A 22,668-nucleotide genomic window follows, 5' to 3' on the forward strand; every position below is an offset into this window, starting at 1 on the left:
AAGCCAGGCATGTTGGCATATACCTTTAATCAAAGCACTAGGGTGGCAGAGACAGGTAGATTTCTGAGTTCGATGCCAGCCTGGTCTACATAGTATATTCCAGGACAGCCAGAGCTCACAGAAAGACCCTGACTTAAAAAGTGTATTTTAAAACCTAAAATCTCTTTTTAAATTCAGTTTCTAAACTGTGGGCTCCTGTAAAATCAAAAATAAGTTAAATACTTTCTTACTTCAAGATGGAAGAACCAGGGTACAGTCACAATCTGAACAAAGCAAAACCACACTCCATCAGTGCAAGTAAATCCATGTTCTATATCTGGGATTTACTCTAATTTGAGTTCAGGAACTCTAACCCTGCCACAAACTGCCAAGCCTCAGCTGCTCCCATGACACATTCACACCTTCAAAAACAGCACCACTTGAGTAACTTACATCACCAAGTCTGGCTGCCAGCACAAGGCATAACTATGGCTGCCCCTGGAACACAGCTTCTGTGTGTTGACTCTGAGGAAGCTGGTCTCTTCTTAATCGCAGCTAATTCTTCAGCCCCAGCTGACCAGCATCTCTTATCCCAGCAAAGCAAGGGTTTTACTTTAATGGTTCTGTTCTTTTGTTAATCAGATCCAGTTCTTCAGCTCCAGGTGAGCAGACACCACAGACTTCTTCCCAATATGACCCCATGGAGTCTTTACTTCCCTTTGAAAGTTCACAAACTTTCCACTGTCTTCATTGCTTTCAATAATCTTATCTTCCAAGCCCTTACAGAACATCCTACTGAGCCCTCAGCACTCAATGACTTCTAGCCCAAAGTTTCAAAGTCCTTCCATAATCCTCCCCAAATCATCATGGTCTGGTCTGTCACAGCAATAACCCACTCTCCTGGTACTAATTTCTGTCTTAGTGTTTTATTGATGTGCAGAAACACCATGACCATACCAACTCTTATAAGAGAGAGCATTTAATTGGGGCTTGCTTACAGTTTCAGAGGTTTAGTCCATTAGTCATCATGACAAGGAGCATGGCAGCATTCAGGCAGACATAGGCCCGGAGAAGTAGCTGAGAGTTTTACATCTCAATCTACAGGCTGCAGGAAGAGAGACACTGGGCCTGGCTTGGGCTTTTGAAACTTCAAAGCCCACCCACCAGCAACACACTTCCTCCAACAAGCCACACCTCCCAATCCTTCTCAATCAGTTCCACTAACTAGGGACCAAGAGTTTTCATTTATGAGCCTTTAGGGAATTTCTCAGTCAAACCACCACAGCTCATTTGTTAGCTTTGTCCACTTTATTAAGAAGATTTGTTTTCTTTATACAAACCCATCTTGTCATTGTTTAATATAACATGTATTCTCAAATGTGAACACACTTTTATAAAGCAAAAAAATGCATGAATTTATAATTTAGACAAAAAATTTGATACATTGTTTCCAACTACATTGCTATGAAATTATATGTTGTGTGCATCTAGAACAACAGTTCTCAACCATGGATTTCGAAACCCTTTGATGGTCACATATCATATATCCTGAATATCAGATATTTACATTATGATTCATAACAACAGCAAAATTATAATTATGAAGTAGCAACAAAATAATTTTATGGTTGGGGGTCACCAAAATACGAGGAACTGTACTAATGGACCTCAGCATTAGAAGGCTGAGAACCACTGCTCTAGAAGATCATATGTTGGAAAGCAGGGTAAAGCTGCAGTGGGGTGTGGTGTATGACCTGAATAGAGTCCCCCGAAAACACCAGCACTCATGAAGATCTAGCTATAGATAAGTTTAGTCTATTCTTTCAGGTCCTATGTTAATGTGTTATAATAGCTCTATCCACTCATCTTTGGGTCTTTTACAATAGCCACCAGGGAAAGAATTAATCAATGTAATTTTAGTATTATGTGAAAATTCTATTTTTAGTCAATATTGTTCTATGTCATCAGAAATAGATTTAAATATTAGGTTGTCTTTCATTCCTGTAGGTTAATGGATATGTTAACGAGCAATAAAATGGTATGAAACATCTGAACACCCCAAATCTGAATGTACTCTGAAAAGGTAGTCAGAACATCTCATTATACTTTGAGAAGTTATCTGAGTGTCTTTTCAAAGGCTTGTTTTTATCACTTATGCAGTTTAGTCTAAGACAAATAGTGTTTCTGACTGCCTTAGGTTGGCTTGATACAAATGGATTTTGGAGCCAGGCAGTGGTGGCGCACGCCTTTAATCCCAGTACTTGGGAGGCAGAGGCAGGTGGATCTCTGAGTTCAAGGCCAGTGTGATCTACAGAGTGAGTTCCTGGACCAACAGCACTACATAGAGAAACCCTGTCTCAAAAATACCAACCAACCAACCAACCAAATAACCAAAAAACAAGGAAAAAAAATGGATTTTGGTTTCTGTGAATCTAGCTGATTTTTGGCCACTGGTCTGTTGCTTGGTAGGCAGAATTCCCCTCTGGAGCATGTCTAGTTTTAGACGGTTGAGGGTTGTTTGGGAGTTAAACAGAAACTTCAGGGGCCACCACAAGGACACTTCTGTAGCCGGTCAGGTTCTGGAACATGTCACAATCTACTTCCACAGTGAGCCTTTGGAGCCCCAGATGTGTTGGGGTGAACTGGAACTGAGTATGTAGGCTGCTTCCTGGCCACAGAGAACCCAATCTGAAATAAAGGTAGAGATAGGTGTTAATTCTCCTCTGGATCATTGCTCCACTGATCTCTATGGGTTGATTTTCCTGGCTGGAAGATGTGGGACACAAGGATTTAGAAATCTAAGTACATTGCTGGGAAGCCAGAAGTGATCATAAAGGAGGGGAGACAGGAGCTTCTCTATACAGAGCAGCCGTGTGACTCAAGACAGCACTGGGATTTGGTTTGGCCCTGTTCTTGGTAATAGTACTTACCGGCAGTGTGTTTGGCAAAGGCTATAGTTTTAATGTCTTCCTGGTGAGCACAGTGGGTCCCGTAGGCATGATGAGGGAGTGCTAGTGTGTCAGAAGCTTATGGCTGACCTTCCTGGACTATGGTAGACCTTTCAGTAACTAAGGAAATGTTTGGAATTTTCTTTGAGGAACTTTGCTCCACAATTGGCCTGGAAGATCATAAAGTCTAGGTAAATGCTCATGGGTCCCTCTCTCGTTTTATTGGTGAGAATGGTAAAATTTCACTATGCTGTACCCACTGGTACAATAAATGGACCACCTTCTGGGAATCCCAGTGTTGCCTTGAAACTGTACCCAACCAGGAGTGAAGGAGGCAAAATGCTTGCAACGTCTAATACCACTAACGTCTAATACCTGTGTAAAATACACAGGAACTCCTAGAAGTCGACGAGAATGATGGCAGTAAGGACGGAAGAAAAGCAGCCAAGAAGATGGAAAAGGAATGCTAGCCTAAAGAATGGCAAATCGGAACAGTAAGACATGGCTTTCTGCTAGACATTTTTTTTTCCTGACTGGAAAAAAGAATAGTTGGATATTTGCCAGAGAGGTAGGGAGAGAAACTGTGTCTCAGTGCAGGAGGGATCCTGCTACTAAATCTGGTAAGACCTGGACAAACTAGTTCATAGTCTGTGACCCAGAAATTCCACTCCTCGCAGATAAAATCCCTGGCATCACCAAAGTTTCAACCGCGCTTAGAAGGGGCAGCACAAGGCTGTTGGCTGTGAAACTTTGCGGCATCAGAGTGAGAGGTATTTGTTGCCCATCATAACTGAGCAGTAGGAGGCACACAATGGAGTATTATGGGGCCTAAGAAATGGACTTCACATATACATGAAAAGAAAAAAAAAACAAAAAACAAAGCATCTGTTTAAGTTAACAAAGCAACAATACACATGGTACATTGCTAAAGAGCCACACGTGGACATGGAGGGTGGTGAAGAGATTAGAAAGGAAAGGAATTTAACTAGAATTGTATCTCGTGGTCGTGAATAGGAGAGCTTCCTTGTTAGACTAAGAGCCAGCATGGCCTATCTGTGCGTTCTCTGGTACCAGATCCAACCTCCCTTCTTCACCGCAATACCTAGGCTCTTCTTGGATGATCAGGACAGGTGCGGTGGGGGTTATGTAGGGTCCTCATAGTCTCCCTCATCCTGTCCTCCTGTTGACTTGGTGGTTCCAGAACAAGATAGGCCATTTGGTAGCTTTAATTCAACTTCTGAAGATACCTCCTCTTTATCTCCAGTGATGTGGCGAAAAGATAGATTACGGTTTTTTAGGTCAGTGAGTCCAAACTAGTTGAGATCTTTCAGTGGGATAAGAAGTTTACAGTCTCACCCTGGTGGTGGTGGTGGTGCATACCTTTAATCTCAGCAAGATCTCTGTGAGTTCAAGGCCAGTCTGGTCTACAGAGTGAGTTCCAGGACAGCCAGGGCTACACAGAGAAACCCTGACTCAAAAAAATCAAAAACAGAAGAAGAGGAAGACGCTTTTTACGGTCTCTTACCCATATCTCTTCTCTCTGTGAATGAGTCCCCTTCCAAAGATGGAGATGATGCAGTTCTGCATGGGGGCCTCTAAGGAGTTGTGCATTCTAACGGAGACAGTGAGGGGCCGATACTGTGCTGCTCTCTTTGGCATCTGTAGGGAGAGGCAACACATAGAAAACTACTGATAGACTCTGGGGAAGGGACAGTCATCGATTTCAAGTGTCTACTCACCCTAAGAGACACACATTCTCTAACAAGGCCACGCCTCCTAATCTTTCCTCAAACTCTTCCACAGTGACAGCCCTGAACCATAGCAGCTAAGAGTGACCGAGTGAGGACTGAGTACCCACCTCGATGATAAGATCCGGTTTACCAATGGCCATATTTTCCTGGGCAAAGCAGCTGAGGCTGGTGTGGGAGTACCTTGCCATTGCCGTGACTCGGAGAAAGCTGTTCTCGGGTGGGGTTTGCTCAAAACAGGAGAAGGACAGGTTGGTGGATAGTCTCATCACTGCAACATTCAATAGGCAAGTCAGTACAAAGCACGGAGTGCATGCATGCAGGAATCAAAACGTAGCTCCACCTACGACACGGGACTTGGGGTCTCACAGAAGACAGAAAGATGCTGCATTCCCTACGGCTACTCTGTGCTTTTCCAGGACCCCTGCCCCGTTACTACCTCTACCAACATTCTTAGCAGACTGACTCACTGGGGATGTAGAAAAGCGCCTGTGAGCTAGATCAGGCCATAAAAATGGTAGGATGACTTGTGTTACATGACCCTCTTCAAAGTAGTGCTTATCTCAAAACTTGCTACATAGCAGTTGCTGAACACAGTCCTGCCCCTTCTCCCATTCTCCTTCCTTTGTCACAGAAAGCGTTAGCTATCAACTGGGACTCTCTCAAGCTCTGGTGCTCATTCCTAACCTGCAGACGTAGACATTTCCCCTGCTGTTACCTTTCCCCAGGGGATGTGCTGTCCCCTTGTCCTCATAGAGTCCTGTGCCTTTTAAAACACATGCCCCATTCTCACCCTGTCCTATGCCTTTTAAAATACATGCCCCAGTCTCACCCACTGCTGTGTAGCCTCAGCCAACTTGTTTAACTTCTCTGTGTCTTGGTTTCCTCTGAGGGCAAATGGGACTAAGAATGGTACTCACCTCATCAAGTTGGGAGAAAAATGAATTAAAGCATATACTGCACTCACCACCATTTCCAGCAAATATTAAGTACTTAGTAAATGTGAGCTATAATCATTCCAGTCAGCTATTTGCCCAGAGGCCATGCTGCCATATATAACCCACCTCTCCCAAAGCTTCAGTTTTTACTTTGATTATTTACAGCATATAAACAGAATCACCTTCAAAATAAGCCAAAGAATCATATGACCCTGTCTCTAGTAGCTGTCTTCTGACTATCCACTTAGCCTTTTCTTTTTCCCATCATGCTTTAGGAAGAACTCCACTTCCTGAGTTGAATTCGTTTAAACCCCAGGGATCCAGCCTGGGCCACTTTCCTAGTCTGTGCTCCTTGGCCAGGACATCTCAGGATCTCTCTGCCAACCTTGTTGTGTGTTCCTGTCCCCTTAGACTCCTTTGTCTCCCTCATGTTTGTTCTTTCCCTAAATCCACAGAGCTGGTGTGGCTAAGGCTCTCTCCTTGCCGTCTCATCTTCTTACATCCGGCCCTCCAGCACTGTAAGTGCTCTGTGCCCTGACTCTTAGTCATTCCCTCTGTGCCGCAATTTCTATGCCTGCTCTCCCACATGGACTGGACCTTGAACTCTGTGTTTAAGTTCTCGGCTGCCTGCTGGCTGTCAGAATACTTGGCTGTCTCATGGGCTTTTAAAAAAACCATGCTATAACGAAGTTCTTCTTCCTCCCAAAACTTGCATCCCCCTCTTCCAGTGGCTCATGCAAACCATAGACAGACATCCACATTCACAAATCCAAATTCTCTCACCTCGGGTTATGTCTTATTTCTGAGTGCTATCAGGCTAGCCTGGCTTTTGTCTCTGGATTTCAACTGTTACTAGTTTTAACCTACTGGTTCTCTATGGCTGCATGTAAGAATCCTTTATAATGCAGTCCCAACCTCACGCCACACCCCAAGCCAGTTAGATCAGATACTGGCAATGAGGCTCAGCATTAGGACTGCAAAGTCTCCTGGGTGCTTCTGTGCACAGCCAAGCTTAAGAACGACTGCTCTGACATGACCTCCTCCATTTCATTTTGTCAAAAGGTCTTTCTTTTAAACATGGGCTTCTGATAACATTGACACACTAATGCAAAGTTTTTACTAGCCCACTGTTACCCAGACAACAAAACTCAGCCCTCCTGAGCATGACGTACAAGACTGTCTAGCTCTCATGCTAATTCACGCTGTGCTTGGGAAAGGCCCAGTGATGGGAAGAACAGAGACCTCATTTGTTGTAGTCCCGTGGATGAGCCCTATCCTTGTTCCTGAAGCTCACCCATGCAGTGGGATTTCGTCAAGAGTTTTGCAAATTCTGATGTTTGTGTCTACTACGGAGTTTTGGACACTGGAGTATAGACCAGGCATAGAGTTTCCCAGGTGACTCCAGTGTATGACCAAGTTTAAGCAGGATTGATGGACTTCGGGGAATCTTAACCCTAAAATACATAGACTTTCTGAAGAGTACCTGTGTGTGACCTCATCTCTGACTAAGTAAACAAGCATCTAAAAGAGAGAAGGGACCCTTGTGCATCTTCCCTCTGTCTGGAATGCTTGGTACATTTTTCTAGCTGGCCCTTCTTCATTCTTCAAAACAGCCTTTTGTGGATCATCTGGGTGCAGACTGCCCAGCCTGGACAAGGGGCTTCCTGTCCTGCACTCTGTCGGTCTCCCCAAATGCTTTCTTACGACAGGGTGGGCTGTGTACTTATCTAATTGCAGTTGGGATTGTGGTCCTCTCAGTGTGTCAGAATGAATGTATAGGTGTTGAGTGACTGTATATGTGAATGTATATGTGTTGAATAGGAGTGAGCACCAAGGGGCTAAAAGCTGTCTCTGGGAACCCATGGGTGGAGCCCAAGAAAGAACCATATGTGTGCAGGGTGTCCGCTGGGGCCAGAGAGAGTTACCCTGGTTGGGTTTGAGCATGAACAACTGCTTCTTGCTCCAGAGACCAGCAGCGAGGACTCCATTGTAGTACAAAGCCTGGGCCCCAATCACCAGGTGCACCTTCTTCTCCTCGTCTGTGGGGTTAATCAAGGTCACTGAGAGCTGACCATCTCCACTCAGAGGGATGGAGCTAGATGCTTCGAAGAACATGTGTAGAGGATCCCAGGGCTCACAACTGGGAGGACACATGCCGTTGTCTTTCCCAAGCTTCAGTCTTTCTTTTTGGACTTTCTCCAGTACCTCCTTTTCTTGAAGAGATCCTGCAGAATAAAAGGGAATAGGGAGCACCCAGTAGGTACAGATTCTTCTGATGAAAGGGCAGGGTTAAAAGGTATTTACCACTTTTGCTTAGATACCAGAATCCTAAAAAGCTTTGCAAATGCTTTGAATTTGCCTTTTGCACAAGGAAAACACATTCTGTGACAGGTCAGTGCTGTCACTGGAGATATTTTTGCAAGAAGTTGACTCTCCGTGTGTGAAGGAACTTGGGAGTCATGGAATATTCTTGAGTGGGGAGATAACAAGGACATTCATTTGTGTCTTAGAACGTTCATCCTTGAAAGTGGAATGGGAAAGGGAACTGTGATGGAGACCAGAGCCAGGGAGTGGCCATCTCATGGGCAAGAGGTAAGGCAGCTGCAGGGTTACCTAGGTTGTGAGAAAGAACACAGAAGACAGAGGCAAGCAGGGACTTCACAGCAGGGTGAAGGGGAAGACTCAGGTTACAAGCATCCTGATTTGAAGTGATAGATAAAAATGCTAATAGAGAGAAACAGTTGGTGACCTTGGGGAAGTCTCTCTCTTGGGGAAGAGAGAGAGAGAGAGAGACTCCCTCAGTCCTGAAAATCTTCTTGAACAAGGCTCGGTATTTAGTGCTTTGTTTCATAATAACAGTTCTCTGCTGGGGGCAATTTTGGCTCCCTAGAGGACATTTGGGAATACATGAAGACATTTTTGGTCATCAGGACTGTCAGGAGTTGGGGACTGACATCTCATGAACAGAAGCCAAGAGAGCCCCACAGTGCACCGTGCAGCTCAGCCTCCGACAGTACAGAAGGGTCTGATCCAAACCAGCAGTCATGTCAGCCAGGCTTGAGAAAGCTACTGTTAGTTGATGGGGAAAAGACTAGGGCTCTTCTGGCCTTCATGTGTAGCCCCATTCCCTTCCTCCCATTTGCTATCTCAGGTGGACAGGCCAGTTCCCATGGTCCCCCAGTACCTGCAGGATACTTGTAGTTCTGAGTGATGTCTTCACAGCGGTCACTGCCCACCACCTTGGTGCTGATGCAGTTGCCCACATCTTTTCTGTTGGAGTTGGTCAACTCCAACTTCCCATCCTCACAGCACTTCCAGACCACACACGAGGCATTTACTGCTGCAAAGAGCTCTGGTACTGCGGGGTCCAGCTGCAGTTCCCCCTCCTTGACTGCTCTGACTGGGACCAGACTGCAGGATCCCAGGACTGAGGGGGAGAAAGGGCAGATGAGCAAAGGAGTCCCTCTTAGACCTCTGCTCTGGCTAGGGCTCATAGCATAAGTCCTTGTCCTGTAATCATTTTTCCTTCTCAGGAATCAAGGTCGGAGGTAGGAAGGAGACAGGATTTCTGAGAAAGTTATCAGAGATGAAACTCACAATGATGCAGTGAAAACACTTTTAGGTCCTGGCCTATACCAGAAACTGGACAGGAAGGACCTCAGAGGAACACAATTAGTGCCCAGTTTTAATACTAATACGCTAGGGACAGGCCATCTTAATTGTTTTCGGTGTCCCAGGCCCTTGACAGTTCTGTTCCAGGACAAGGAGCCACCATTCTTCGGCTGCTTGGAGCTTCCCTCTGTAGGTTTGTGCTTACAATTGAGGCTCCTTTCACCCCCACACAGATAACTCCCCTCCCCACCCCTCCAGCCACGTTAAGATCCTTTGGTCTTCATTGAGATGGTATTTCCTTGCCCATGACTTTAAGTGGGTCTAGTGTTCATACAGTCTCACATGATAACTGACATCTCTGCCTCCTGAGCCTGCTGGCACCATCTGTCCACTGTTACTTCTGCTTCTCCTGTTTTAGAGGGTAAAGACCCACTCTGGACCACACACAGCTCCTAGATCCTTTGCAAGGGACCCCTTCAGCTCTTGCAGCCCTGGTTGGTCCTGGGTCCACCCTTAGGCTTTACCTCCAGCTCCATTAGGAGCCCTTGGGTGCAGAATCTGCCATCCACCATAACCTTGGGACAAATCAGGTCTGTTCATCCAGCATTCTACAGACGTTTGGAAGACCCTAGAAGTAGCAAAGGCAAAACTTCAAGTGGGGGGAAAAAAAGAATATGGAAGAAAAAGAGTCTAGGAATGTGACTTTAGGGAGCTGTTGCCATGGGGATGGAGGACACTGTGTAAAATGAACAGTGACTCTCCTGGAGTGAAAACACCCCACCACTGACCGCTGCCACCTCTTATAAGAGTCCTGAAAGCCTGCTCTTAGCGCAGGGCTCTCCAAGTATGGAGGTTCACATGGAACTTGGCACTTTCTGGTCTAGAACTCTAATTCCTTTAGGCTTCTCACCAGATATGGCCCCTCTGTCCTTCTCCATTCTGGAGTCCCTCCTCATTGTAGTACTCATCCACCAGCAGGCTCCCAACTGTACCTTGGGCTGAATCAAATGTGGTAACGACTCGAGCTGGGATGCCCAGGCACCGTAGCACTGTGAGGAAGAGGCACGGGATATCAGAGGGGGCAGAAAAGCCCCAGGGTGGACAGGGTGTGTCTTAAATGACAGGTGACATTGTAGAAAGAGGAGGATTCTGCACTGAATAGACAAAGGCTGGTAAATGATACACAAATCACACAGCACAGGAATATAGATCAAGAGGGGAGGTTTAGAAACACTGAGGCTTGCTCTTCAGGGGAACAAGTTTGAGAGCAGAGTTTGTAAATGAGCTCAGATTTGCAGAGGGGTGAGAGAAGCAGCAGCTGGTGGGGAAATTGGTGGGGGGAGGCTGTGGAGAGGAGGCTATGCCAGCTTTAAGAGATGTCCCTCCCACATGGAAGGTCAAGGGACAATTTAAGACACAGGCTAGACACTACAGCAGACCAGAGAGTGACCTGTGTGTTGCCTGTCCTGTACCTGTGCAAGCAACAGCAGCAGACACCCACGCCTGGGTCTCATACACGGCTCGTCCTTGGCCAGTGAGCCACTGCCTCAGGATGGGCACGCTGCCCCGACGTTTGTACAACAAGGCACCTTCCTGGGCAGCCTGGGTCTGTGAAATAGGCAGGACACTCTTCTTCTTGAGGGCATGCAACTGTTGGGGCAGATATGGTTGTCAGTGAGAGTCCTGTGGCTGGGCAGCTTGCAGGGGCCAGCAAGGAATGCTTATTGCAGCTAGACAAGTGTGTGACTCAATCTCCAGAGCTTTGTTCAACCAGCATGCTCCAGGCTCCCGCTTATATTCTAACTGCTTTATAACCTCAGCATCAGACCCAGGACTCCTCAGCTAAAGCATCTTCCAGCCCCAGCCATAGGGAGGAGAAAGAGAGTTGGTTCTACTGTCCTCAGCTTCTCCCATCCTGACTCCTTCAGTGTTGTTTGCCCTGGGTCCTAGAGGCCACTTATTTCAAACCTCTTCCTTCTTACAGAATAGCCTTGATCCCACACCCTGCCTTTCAGAGAGAGACGGAGTGCTATGAAAGGAAATAGGGACTGTATTATTTCTCTGAAAGGGTTTTGTGGACATGGTATGCTGGCTAGTTTTATGTTAATTTGACATACGCTAGAGCCATCTGAGAGAAGGGAACCCCATTGGTGAAAATGACTTCTATAGGGCATGTTCTAAATCACTGACTGATTGATAGGGGAGGGCCAGCCTATTGTGGGTGGAGCCATCTCTGGGTTGTTGGTTCTGGGTTCTTTAAAAAAGCAATGACCAAGCCATGAGGAGCAAGCCACTAAGTAGTACCCTTCCATGGCCTCTGCATCTGCTCCTGCCTCCAGGTTCCTTCCCTCTTGAGTTTCTGCCTTAGTTGCCTTCAATGGATGGTGACTCTGGATTTGTAAGTTAAATAAACTGTTTCCTCCCCAACTTGTTTTTAGTCATAATAATTTCATAATAGTAATATTGACCCAAACTAAGACACATGGAAAAACCAAGCTATCTTCAAGATTTGCATATTCTTAGGAACATTTAGAAATAAAACAAGACCATTGGATTACCATAGCAAGCACTGAGAAGGAGAGGGCACATCTCCCCTCCTAGGGATTTAAGCCTGCAGGTCAGGGCTGGGAGGATGAGAGCACTGAGGATAGCCAGGTCAGTTTCTTCCTTCCCTGGCTTTTGTCTGAGAGGAACCCCCGATCCCTTTTTTTTGCCTTTCCTTTCTCTCCCATCAGGTTGTGCTCTGGAGACCTTCTTGCGCACCCCAGGAAAGGGGACCTATTCGTGCTCTGAGGGCTTCCAGAGCCGTGAAGGTGGACCCCTCAGATGAGTGCTCATGTCCCATCTCCTCTCCCTCTGCTTCCCCAGTCTGGTGCTCACCAAGGCGCCCACAACTCGGGCCACGTGTGCAGGCTGGTTCCAGTCTTTCACTTGCTTGTCCATACTCAGTAACTTCAGGCTGAGGTCCATGACGTCTTTCTCAAACTGTAAGAACAGCGCAGGATAAGATGAAGAAGGGTTTCTAGGTCAGGCAGCATCTCACAGAATTTGTTATCTTGTCCCTCTCTCAAGCCTGGGTCTTATATCTTCCTCACCTGTCTCAATACCCACCATAGATGTTCTGACTCTTATCTCTTCTTACCACACCACCTGGCTGTGGATCCAATGCCCACTGCTTTGTTCTGTGGGCTGATTTTCCTGATAGGCTGTGATCTCATGAAGATTGGTATTGGGCTGTTTGTTTGTTTGTTTGTTTATTGAGACAGGGTCTTACTGTGTAGACCAGGACGGCTTTGAACTCGAAGAGATCTGCCTGCCAGTGCCTCCCAAATGCTTGGATTTAAGGCATGTGCCACTATCAGTGCCATGTCATTTCAATTCATTTACTTTGATTCATTCCTACTTAGTGAATATCTAATGGCACTGAGCCAGGTATGAAAGGCTGCAGATAGCTCCCACTCTACAGGAGTCCCTAGTTGGGATGTGTATGGCCCTTCAGGTAACACATCATAGCAACATAGCTCAGACTCTAGGCATTTATCCTAGATGGCACGATGGAACAGCTCCTCCATCTTTAGGCATTGGGAGAATTTTCCAGAAGGTAGGAAGACTGCAGAGATAGTTTTCCAAGGGGAAAGAGAAGGAAGCTAGTCCAAGCAGCAGCTGCGGAGAGTATAGTAATGTGGTCCAAAAGGAACAGAGGCACCTCAGGTTGACAAGGGCTCTTGAACCTGCAAGCTTTGGCCTGAGTATTGAAGGTTATGTGTGCCTCTTCTTCCCTAGAGGTCCCTGTTACCTGACCAAAGTCCCAGGGCTCTTCCTGAATGCAGTCAGCTGTGCCCAGGTAGATAAAGCCGTTCTGGTTCAACACATATTCTGTGCGTTCAGCCTCGTTCTGTAGAAATACAGCATCATCTGTCAAGAAGCAAGAGAGGTTGAGGGCCTGAGGGTGCTGGGTCTGCCCTCCATTCTGCTGGCTTCTGCCCTGCTAGCCCAGGTTGGGTTTGGTTTCAGCCCTCTCTTGCAACCCAGGGCCCAATTCAAACTCAGGAGGGTACTTCTCACTGTTCACCCATGACCTGGACCACTCACCCTCTGTTAATCAGTGTGGGGCTAGGAGCAAGCCACTCTTTAAAAAGCCTTGTGATTTCCAGAAGAGGTTTGCAAATGAGAGCCCTACTGGCTCAACTGGAAGCCCTAGGGAGTTTCCCAGTAGCCTGTTAAGTTTTACCTAGATGACCAATTTGTAACAACACAAAAGTGTCTCAGGGGAAAAGTGAAATGAACACAGCTTTTAAACACAGGTTAAACAGAGTAAACAGAGGGGCGCGGCAGGAAAGAGGAGGGGTTCTGGAATTCTGAGCATTGGGCTTCTGTACTGGGAGGTTCTCTGCCTCTGGGTGATCGCAGTCCTTTCCTACTGCCTCATTCGGTTCCCTTATCCAAGCGTTAGGCAGAGCATCACGAAGAGACTGCAGGTCAGAGAACAACTTTGGCTTGTCAGTCCCAGATCTCGTTGGCTTGTTTGGGACCAGGTCTCTGCAGCACTGTGTAAGGTAGGCCAGTTGACCTACAAGCTTCTCGAGAGGCTCCTGTCTCTGCTTCCCAATCTTCCCATAAGCACATTGAGTCCAGTTTTCCCTTGGATTCTAGGGATCTGACCTCAAGTCACCAGGCTTGCACAGCAATTACTTTTACCCACTGAGCCTTCCCGGACTCCTCGATATCTTTTAATGAAACCATTGTTCACTGAGGACGCTGGAAACAGCATAGGGTTCAGCTTTTCTTGTCAGGTTTTCTTTCTCAGCCTTGGTAGCCAGGCAGTCAGTGTGTGTGTGTGTGTGTGTGTGTGTGTGTGTGTGTGTGTGTGTGTGTGTGTTCATGTGTGCACGAGTTCAGGTACTGTGGGGTGGCTCGACTAGTTTCTAGGAACATTAAAGGAAAAGAGTTTCTAGGCTACAGAAACACTAAGCACTTAAGAGCTGCCCAGGCATACAGTATTGTCTCTGCATCCTGTGTACTGGGATTAAAGGCATGTGCTACCATACTCAGCCCATTGGAACCTCTCTCAGTCATCTCTCAGAGGAGCAGAGGCAATGGCTCCCACTGTCCAATCCCTCCATAGCAGGGCTTCTCTAGTTGGGAGTCCTATAAATGGAGCAAGAAGGCAGGAATCCTAGCAGTGGAATCATGAGTGGATTCCTTCAGAACCCAGTGCTGCCCTTGCACTGCCTTGTTGGGACTGTGTTTTGGCTGCCAGGGGCCAGCTTTGAATGTAGACTCTGGTCACCTGGGATGTACTAAAGCCTCAGCTTTGGGAGAGTGGCCCTGAGATCTTCCTGTCACTATGTGGCAAAATGTGGGACCTCTCTCAGCAGAAGGATCCTGAATCTACAAATGAATAACACGGGGCAAAAGACACCAGGATAGAGGAGTTCCCATCTATTTATTGTTTAACGTGCTGAGACACAAAGGAAGGCCCTGGGCTGAGAACAGGCAGGACTTACCTTAGGAAGTCCTCAACCCTTTAGACAGTTCATCATGTTATGGTGACCCCCAACCATAAAATTATTTTTGTGGCTACTTCATAACTGTAATGTTGCTACTGTTAGGAACTGTAATGTAAATGTCTGTGGTTTTCAGAGGTCTGAGATGAACCTTGTGAAAGGGTCGTTTGACACCTTAAGGGGTTGTGAACCACACACAGGCTGGGAACTAAATAAAGTAAGGGGTGGATACTGGAGGTCTCAACCTGGACAACTGAAGTTGTCCATTGGCTTCAGACATCATGGAGGAAAGAGCCTGGGGTTTGGCTCTAGGCATGGAACTGTAGGAACCTGGGGAAGTTATTTTCTTTCCCCATATTTCCTCTGGTGTCCCACTCTGTCTTATAAAGGGGGCCCTTCGGGCTGACAGTGAGATTATTGAAAAGGAAAGGAAGTGTGTGTCTCGTGTCTTGAAGCTACGAAAGCCAGGAGAAAGGTTTCCATTCTCCTAGTCAACCCCTAAGAATCTGCAGGATTAAGATGGGCATGACAGATTTTAAAGGGAAAGAAACTTGAATCTCAAACTAAGAAGGAAGGGACAATGTCCCATGGTAGCCTCATTTGGACAAACCACCTAGGTCTACTAGATGAAGCTCAGCTTTGACCAGAGCTGTACTTCATAGGAGGCCATCTGACCTCAGAGGAGCCACTTCTAGGCCAGCTCAATTACAGGACTTTAGACAGGTCAGTGTGGAGAGGACCCCACAGCATGCCTTAATAACAGAATAAATGAGTGGAGAGAAACAAAACCACAAGATAGGACTCCTTTACCATGACGCTGATGAAGATAAGGACCCTTGTAACACAGACTCCTTTCACATTCTAGAGGAGTTGGGCAATTCAAAATTTTGTGTTCTTTTTCTTTAAAAATGTTTCCTTTCATTAGATAATCTATTGATGCCTCAAAACCCAACTACATCCCAGAGAGAAACTGGGAGAGACAGGAAAGACATAGAGAAACCCCATCCCCTAGACCACCTCATTCCTGTATCTCTTCCTAGTTCTCGTCCTCACTCTGTGTGTGAGTGTGTGTGTGTGTGTGTGTGTGTGTGTGTGTGTGTGTGACTGTGTCTGTGTATCTGTGTGTCTATCTCAGTTTATGTACACATGGGTGCTCTGGTGTCTACCTGGGCATTCAGAGGCCAGAAGAGCAGATCGGATCTCTCGGACCTGGCTTTAAAGGCATTTGTTGGAGACCTGGCTTGCTATTTATGATCTGGGATCCAAGCCTTTGTCTTCACTCTTGACTGCTGAGCTATCTATCTTTCCAGCTCCTCTTTTCTCTATTATTACAGTAAAGGATAGATTTTTTAGTTCATCTCAAAGCATCCAAAATAGTCTGAAGCAGCACCAGCGTTTGTCAGTAAGATAAGTATACACTTGTAACATGAAGTCCCAGGGACACCAAGATGGAACCCTGAGCCTGAGAAGATACTTGCTGGAATTTAATGCTGGTGTTACCCACAGGGCTGCCTGTTGGAGCTGTATCCCAGCTCTGATTCCCTGCATCCCTGTGCATCTCAGACCAGCTTAGGTCCAAACTTACCTCTGTTCCATGGATTAAAGAGCAGTGTGAATTGGCCCAAGGGGTATTGTTTCTTTCCTGAAACCTGAAGCAAGAGTGAGTAGTGGCCAATGACAGCATCCACAGGTGTGGTCACAGAGACGGTCCAGTGTTGGGCATCTCTTTCCTCCACTGCTGCACTCCACCCTTTTTGGTCCCCAAGAGAGGAAATTGGGAAGATGGCTTGGGTCTTATTGATCTTGGAAGGTTGCTCTCCTGAAATGCACAGTAATAAATTGGTTATTTGGACTTCCAGGTCACAGGTCAGAGGTATAAATCAAGGTCTTACAAAAATGGAGGAGGTGCCAACTAGTTTTGGAGGAGAAGAAAAGAGGGCCTCCTATACAGAGAAACATTAGAGGATAATGGGTGAACACAGGCTCTGGGTGCTTATGGATCCGTGTCTATGAAAGGGTCACAGTCTACAAAATGGGTGTAATAATGGTACAACCATCCCTCTGACCCAGGAGTATTGGTTCCAGAACCACCTGCAACACCCAAATCCAAGGTTGTTTATATCTCTTTATATAAAATACCATGGCATTGTATTTTCTTGCATATTAATCTTTTCATTATGTATGAATCCTTATACAGGTGACTGCTACATAAAGTCACTATGTTGTATGTTTTAAGAATTGCTGATGAAAAGAGAAAGGCTGTACTCATTCAGTACAGGGACAACCTTTGCCCCAGTATGTTCCATCATGGTTGGCTGATTCTGAGGAAGCAGACCCCACAGAGCCGGAGAGCCTGTGAAGCAAGTAAATTAGATGTTGCATATGAAGTGCTTAATAGATTATACAGATTTCCGCAATGAGTGCAGACTCTGTGCATAGCCAGAGTCAAAGCCCACGCAGCCTTTTCTACAAAGTGGCAGTCAAATCATAGCTCTTAACAGCGATGCAGCCGGGCACTCCAGAATCATAATGAACAGCATTTCTTACACACATTATCTATTATTATTATTATTATTATTATTATTATTATTATTATTATCCCCTTAAGCAGGACAGCTTAAGGCCCAGCTACTGCTTGGACCATTTGTCCCTTGGTCTTCCGAGAGGATGCTTGGAAGAAATTCCCCCTCCAGAACCCCAAGTCCCCACAGTGGTCTAGGCCTGTCACACATACCCGTTTGTGCAATGAGAGCCACTTTCTTCAGGGCAGACAGAAATGTGTGGGTTGGAGCACGGAAGTTCAGGGTGATAGTGAAGGACTGTCCCCTCCTCAAAGTAAGGTGCTGGGAGCTGATGGCCTTGGTGTAGTGCTCCTCGTTGTTTTCTGCTGCGTGGAAGTCACAGCTCTTGATGCTCAGAGCTGTTGTGGGACAAATTGAAGTCATAGATATGAGGAAGGTGAATAAAAGTCACCTTCCAGGAGTGGGGTTCGAGTTCCAGGCTCCATTTCCTTGTTAGCTGTGCAGCTCATTTGAACTTCAGCTTTCCTCTCTTTAGACTAACTGTCCCTCTTTGAAGAGTTATACGAAATGAGTTACACACATATACACTTCCGTTTCTGTGCTAGCATTTACTTTGCACTAGCATAATGACAAACGTGTATTAAGACCCATTAAACATTAACATTTATTTCTGGCTCTGAATCCAAACAATGAATAAATCTCGAATCTTGCCCACTCCTCATATCCCTCTTTTTTGAGACAGGGCCTCATGTACCCTGGGCTAGTCTTCAACTTTCTGTGTACCTGATGTTGAACTTCTAATATTCCCGAATCCCCCTTCCCAGTGCCTGGGATGGAACACAGGCCTGTGCCTACCAGGTGAGCACTCCACCCCCGAGCTACAGGCTTAGTGCCACATTCAGGGTTTTGAGAGCACAATTAGATAATATTAGAACTGGTTTGAGGCCACTGAGTCAAATCCTCTTGTCATAAAGATGAGATGGGCAAGACTGAGAATAGAATCAACTCACCTGAGATCATGTGTGAGTTTTGATCTAAAGGCTCACCATCTCATGACACTTGAAAGGAGGTGGCTGAGTTGTGAGCCCACCTTCTCTGATGGTTGAGTTGGCTGGGTGGTGGAGGGGTGAGCTGTCACATGATGTGAACCAGGTACACTGGGGTCATTCAGTAACCACAGCATCATGGTGTGAGCTATTCTTCAGAATCCTTTGGACTTTTTTCTATCTGAAGGCTTCTCTCTTTTACCTGAAAGGTGCTTGGTCACCTTCTAATACCTAGAGACATTTCCTCTAAAGTCCCTGCTGACTTCTCCAGGTAGAGCTTGGTCCCATTTTACAAGCATCATCCACTGCTCCCTGCCCGTTGACCCCTCCCCCACCGCCATCCCAGCGAGCGAGCTCATTGAGAGGCTGTGTGTACTTCATGTCTGCATTCTCTGCCCAGCACTATGCTGAACACAATTGATTTCCCAGTCGATGTTTGCTCCCTCAATGACAGACCATGAACGTGGAATCAGCCCTAAGAAGAATTTCTCAGATGCACTCGGGGCTCAGGCTGCACTGTGCTGGCCCTCACAGCGGAGGTGCCCAGAGTTTCTAAGTCCTCTCAATGGGTTTGTCTTACTGCTTTGCCTGTCTCTGTCCACTGTACTTGTGTTAACCAGCTCCCACCATCCCTTCCCTCCTATTAAGCTTTGAGGATGCGAGCCTCACGATTTCCCAGGCATCTTTAGTTTCTTTCTATTGCTGTGTTAAAACACCATGTCCAAAAGCAACTTGGTAAAGAAAGGGTTTATTTTATCTTATGTAGTCCATCATTCAGGGAAATTGGGGCAGGAACCCGGAGGCAGGAACTGAAGCAGAAGCCTCGAAGGAACAGAGGAGCTCTACTTACTGACTTACTCAGCCTGCCTTCTTATATACTACCCAGGACCACCTGCCTAGGACGGCACAACCCACAGTAGGCTGGGTCCTCGCACATCAATCGACAATAGAGAAAATGAACCACATGCTGGCCCACTGGCCAAGCCACAGGGGATTTTTTTTTTTTCTCAATTGAGATTTTCTCTTCCAAAATGATTCTGGCCTGTATTGAGTTGACATAAAAAGGAGCCAGCACCTCAGGTGTAACTCATTTGTATCATAGCCTAGAGAGTTGTAGCCATTTGCATTATGTTGATCCTGGGCTATGAATACAAATGCATGATAATTATTCATAAGTGCAATTAAAATTGCCATGCAACTGCCTACCCCACACTCACACCACCACCATTTCTCTTCCCACTCCTCACATCTTACATACCCTACTGTCACCTCCATGACCAACTTATTTCCTTGAATAAAAACATGTCACCCAGCAGCCAAGAACTGGGTTAGCTTACCTTGCCCCATGGCTGCAGGCTACTGGAATCCACAGCCCAGGAAGTGCTGACCTCACACTGTCGCTTCTGTGTTCTCTCTCTAGATCTATCTCCACACTGGCGAAGATGGTGGACTTCTGTTGGTTTAAAGCCTCTGAAAAGCCAATTCCCCTCACTCCTCCTGTGAGCCTGCTGGCAGGTGTCTTGGCTCCTGCTCCCTCCCTGCTGCTATCTCCTAGGCCAGCTGCTGGGAGTGACCCTTTCCTCTCTCATGATGCCGCTTAGGCAGGAGGCCTAGGCAGGCCTCTGTCTGTCAGGCTAGATCAATAACTCCTGAGAAGACTTGCTGGCTGGAAAAAGTTCCTCAAAGCCTGACTCTTCAGTGACTTCAAGAACCCTTCACAGATGTTTTCTGGACAACTCTAGATGCTGCTGTATAAACAGTGGGTCCGAACCCAACTCTGAACCTCCTGCCTCAAGTAAAATATGAGCAGCTGCTTACCATATGCATGTCAGGAAACCATCTGTTTGAACGAGATAAGGAAATAGAGACTGTTGAAAAAGAAAATACAGAGGCCAGGGCCCACGCTCTTTGGAGATGACCTGCTCTGGGACAGCCAACCAGAGACAGTTTAGAATTGTTTGGGGCTCTGCTCTAGTCCTTCTGCTTCCTCCTTGGTTCTTAAGGATGAAGGCACAGGAAAGGGTCTCCTGTCTGGCCCTCCCGGACTTTCTGGCTCTTTGCCTGGGCTTGCCAATGTATGTCCAGGGGAACATTCGGGGCAGCTGGTATGTGAGGTGCCCGTGGAAGGACACAGAACAGGCCACATGAGTGAGCACTGTTTCCTGTGGACAGGGAAGCTCGGGTGGCTTGCTTTGCTGTTCACCCTTTTAAAACTTTTAACTATAACCTCCTTGAAGAATAATGACAAAAAAAGAAGAGAGAAAGGAAGGAAGGAAGGAAGGAAGGAAGGAAGGAAGGAAGGAAGGAAGGAAGGAAGGAAGGAAGGAAGCCCTACTGCCTCCTAACCTCCAGATAAGACATTTTCCCTAAGAACTGAAGAATCAGATTTTTCATTATTTGATTTTTTTTTTACCTGGAAAACACACATCTAAACATGATGAGAAAAGGTGACTAGGACCTGGCCAGTACCAGCATCCTGAAGCCAGTATAGTAGTTTTCACACCTGTAATTACTGACTGTTGGAAATGTAATTAAAGCCTTAACTTACAGTACTTAACAATGAGAGGTGGAATATCAGAAATAAACCCGAGGAATGTGGAAGGGCTGTGAGGAAAAGGACTGGAGGGCAGAAGGAAGACATGAAGAGATGAGACTGTAGCTCCGGAGCTTGGATAGGATGCCTCAGTATCATTAAGACACCAAACTTCCCCGGCTGATCTTCAGGTTTATGATCTTTTTTTTTTTTTTTTAATTAGGTATTTTCCTCATTTACATTTCCAATGTTATCCCAAAAGTCCCCCATACCCTGCCCCCTCACTCCCCTCCCCACCTACTCCCACTTTTTGGCCCTGGCGTTCCCCTGTACTGGGGCATATAAAGTTTGCAAGTCCAATGGGCCTCTCTTTCCAGTGATGGCCGACTAGGCCATCTTTTGATACATATGCAGCTAGAGACACGAGCTCTGGGGGTACTGGTTAGTTCATAATGTTGTTCCACCTATAGGGTTGCAGTTCCCTTTAGCTCCTTGGGTACTTTCTCTAGCTCCTCCATTGGGGGATCTGTGTTCCATCCAATAGCTGACTGTGAGCATCCACTTCTGTGTTTGCTAGACCCCGGCCTAGTCTCACCAGGTTCATGATCTTAAGGCTCCAGCAAACCCATCAAAACGATTGTCCTTTGAAACCAGGTAGACTGATTTTAAGTTTTAAAAAGAAACATAAAAAGCAGAAATAACATGTGATCAGGGATCCTAGATAATAAAATGAGGTGTGGGATCAGATGGAGATGAACAGAGGGTCAGGAAATTGAACAGAGGTGTGTAGCAATGAGGGATGGAGAACTGGGGGTAGCAACCAGAAAGTCCCAGATGCCAGGAAAACAAGAGTCTCCCAGGACCCCATGGGGATGACATTAGCTGAAGTACCCCACAATGGGGAAGGAGAACCTGTTGAGACCATATCCAGAGATTAGGAATGGTTGAGGGATGGGGCCACCCAACTATCTCCAAAATTTTAACCCAGAATTGCTCCTGTCTAAAGGAAATACAGGAACAAAGAGTGGAGCAGAGACTGAAGGAAAGGCCATCCAGAGTCTGCCCCACCTGGGATCCATCCCACATGCACATACCAAACCCAGACACTTTTGTGGATGCCAAGAAGTGCTTGCTGACAGGAGTCTGATATAGCTGTCTCTTGAGAGGCTCTGCCAGATCCTGACCAATACAGATGTGGATGCTTGCAGCCAACCATCAGACTGAACACAGGAACCCCAATGGAGGAGTTAGGAGAATGACTGAAGGAGCTGAATGGGTCTTATCTGGCATCAATGAGAGGAGAGGCCCTTGGTCCTGTGAAGGCTTGATGCTCCAGTGTAGAGGAATGCTAGGGCGGTGAGGTGGGAGTGGGTGGGTGAGTGGGGGAGCACCCTCATAGAAGCAGAGTAAGGGGGATGGGATAAGGGGTTTGTAGAGAAGAAACTGGAAAAAGGGATAACATTTGAAATGTAAATAAATAAAATATCCTATTTATAAATAAATAAATAAAAAACATGATGATCCTGATAACTTAGAAACATCTGTATTAAATGTACTAAACATTGTACTTTGAATCAGTGAAGGAAGAAAAGATTCATTAGTAAGTGGTCTGGAGACATTAACTTACCATGAAGTTAACTTCCTATTAGACCACATACAATCCAGATGGATCCAAACTGTAAGGGTAGGGGCTGGAGAGATGACTCTGTCACTTAGAGTACTCAGCTGCTCTTCTGGAGAACTCAGGTTCAACTCCCAACACTCAGGTGGTTTACAACTGGCTATAAATCCAGTCCCAGGGGATTCTATGCCCTCTACTGGCCTCTGCAGGTACC

General features: G+C 46.3%; 1 protein-coding gene across 2 annotated transcripts; it reads right to left on the reverse strand.

Moving 5' to 3' along the window:
• Nucleotides 1-944: 944 nt before the first annotated feature.
• Epb42 (erythrocyte membrane protein band 4.2) lies at nt 945-19,931 on the reverse strand. 2 transcript variants are annotated; one of them, NM_013513.3, is made up of 13 exons: nt 19,638-19,931; nt 17,467-17,652; nt 16,318-16,551; nt 13,022-13,140; nt 12,106-12,210; nt 10,698-10,875; nt 10,136-10,274; nt 9,750-9,853; nt 8,798-9,040; nt 7,539-7,838; nt 4,786-4,946; nt 4,453-4,586; nt 945-2,667 (listed from the first exon to the last, which is right to left on the reverse strand). In NM_013513.3, exons 1-13 carry the CDS (start codon nt 19,645-19,647, stop codon nt 2,505-2,507), a joined length of 2,076 nt encoding a protein of 691 aa, NP_038541.1. In that variant the 5' UTR covers nt 19,648-19,931; the 3' UTR covers nt 945-2,504. The 2 variants fall into 2 exon arrangements, with proteins under 2 accessions (NP_038541.1, XP_006498790.1); XM_006498727.3 differs by lacking the exon at nt 19,638-19,931 and adding an exon at nt 18,265-18,497 and having other exon boundaries at nt 1,266-2,667.
• Between the last annotated feature and the right edge of the window lie 2,737 nt (nt 19,932-22,668).

Source organism: Mus musculus, chromosome 2 (genome assembly GCF_000001635.26).
Source record: "Mus musculus strain C57BL/6J chromosome 2, GRCm38.p6 C57BL/6J".
In the NCBI taxonomy this organism is placed as follows: domain Eukaryota; kingdom Metazoa; phylum Chordata; class Mammalia; order Rodentia; family Muridae; genus Mus; species Mus musculus.

Coding starts and splice junctions, on each gene's coding strand:
- Epb42 (NM_013513.3), bottom strand. Junction 12,211..13,021: donor AGCCCTGGGACTTTGGTCAG/GTAACAGGGACC, acceptor CTGTTCTTACAG/TTTGAGAAAGACGTCATGGA. Junction 2,668..4,452: donor CACAGAGAGAAGAGATATGG/GTAAGAGACCGT, acceptor CCTTTATTTCAG/ATTGGGTTCTCTGTGGCCAG.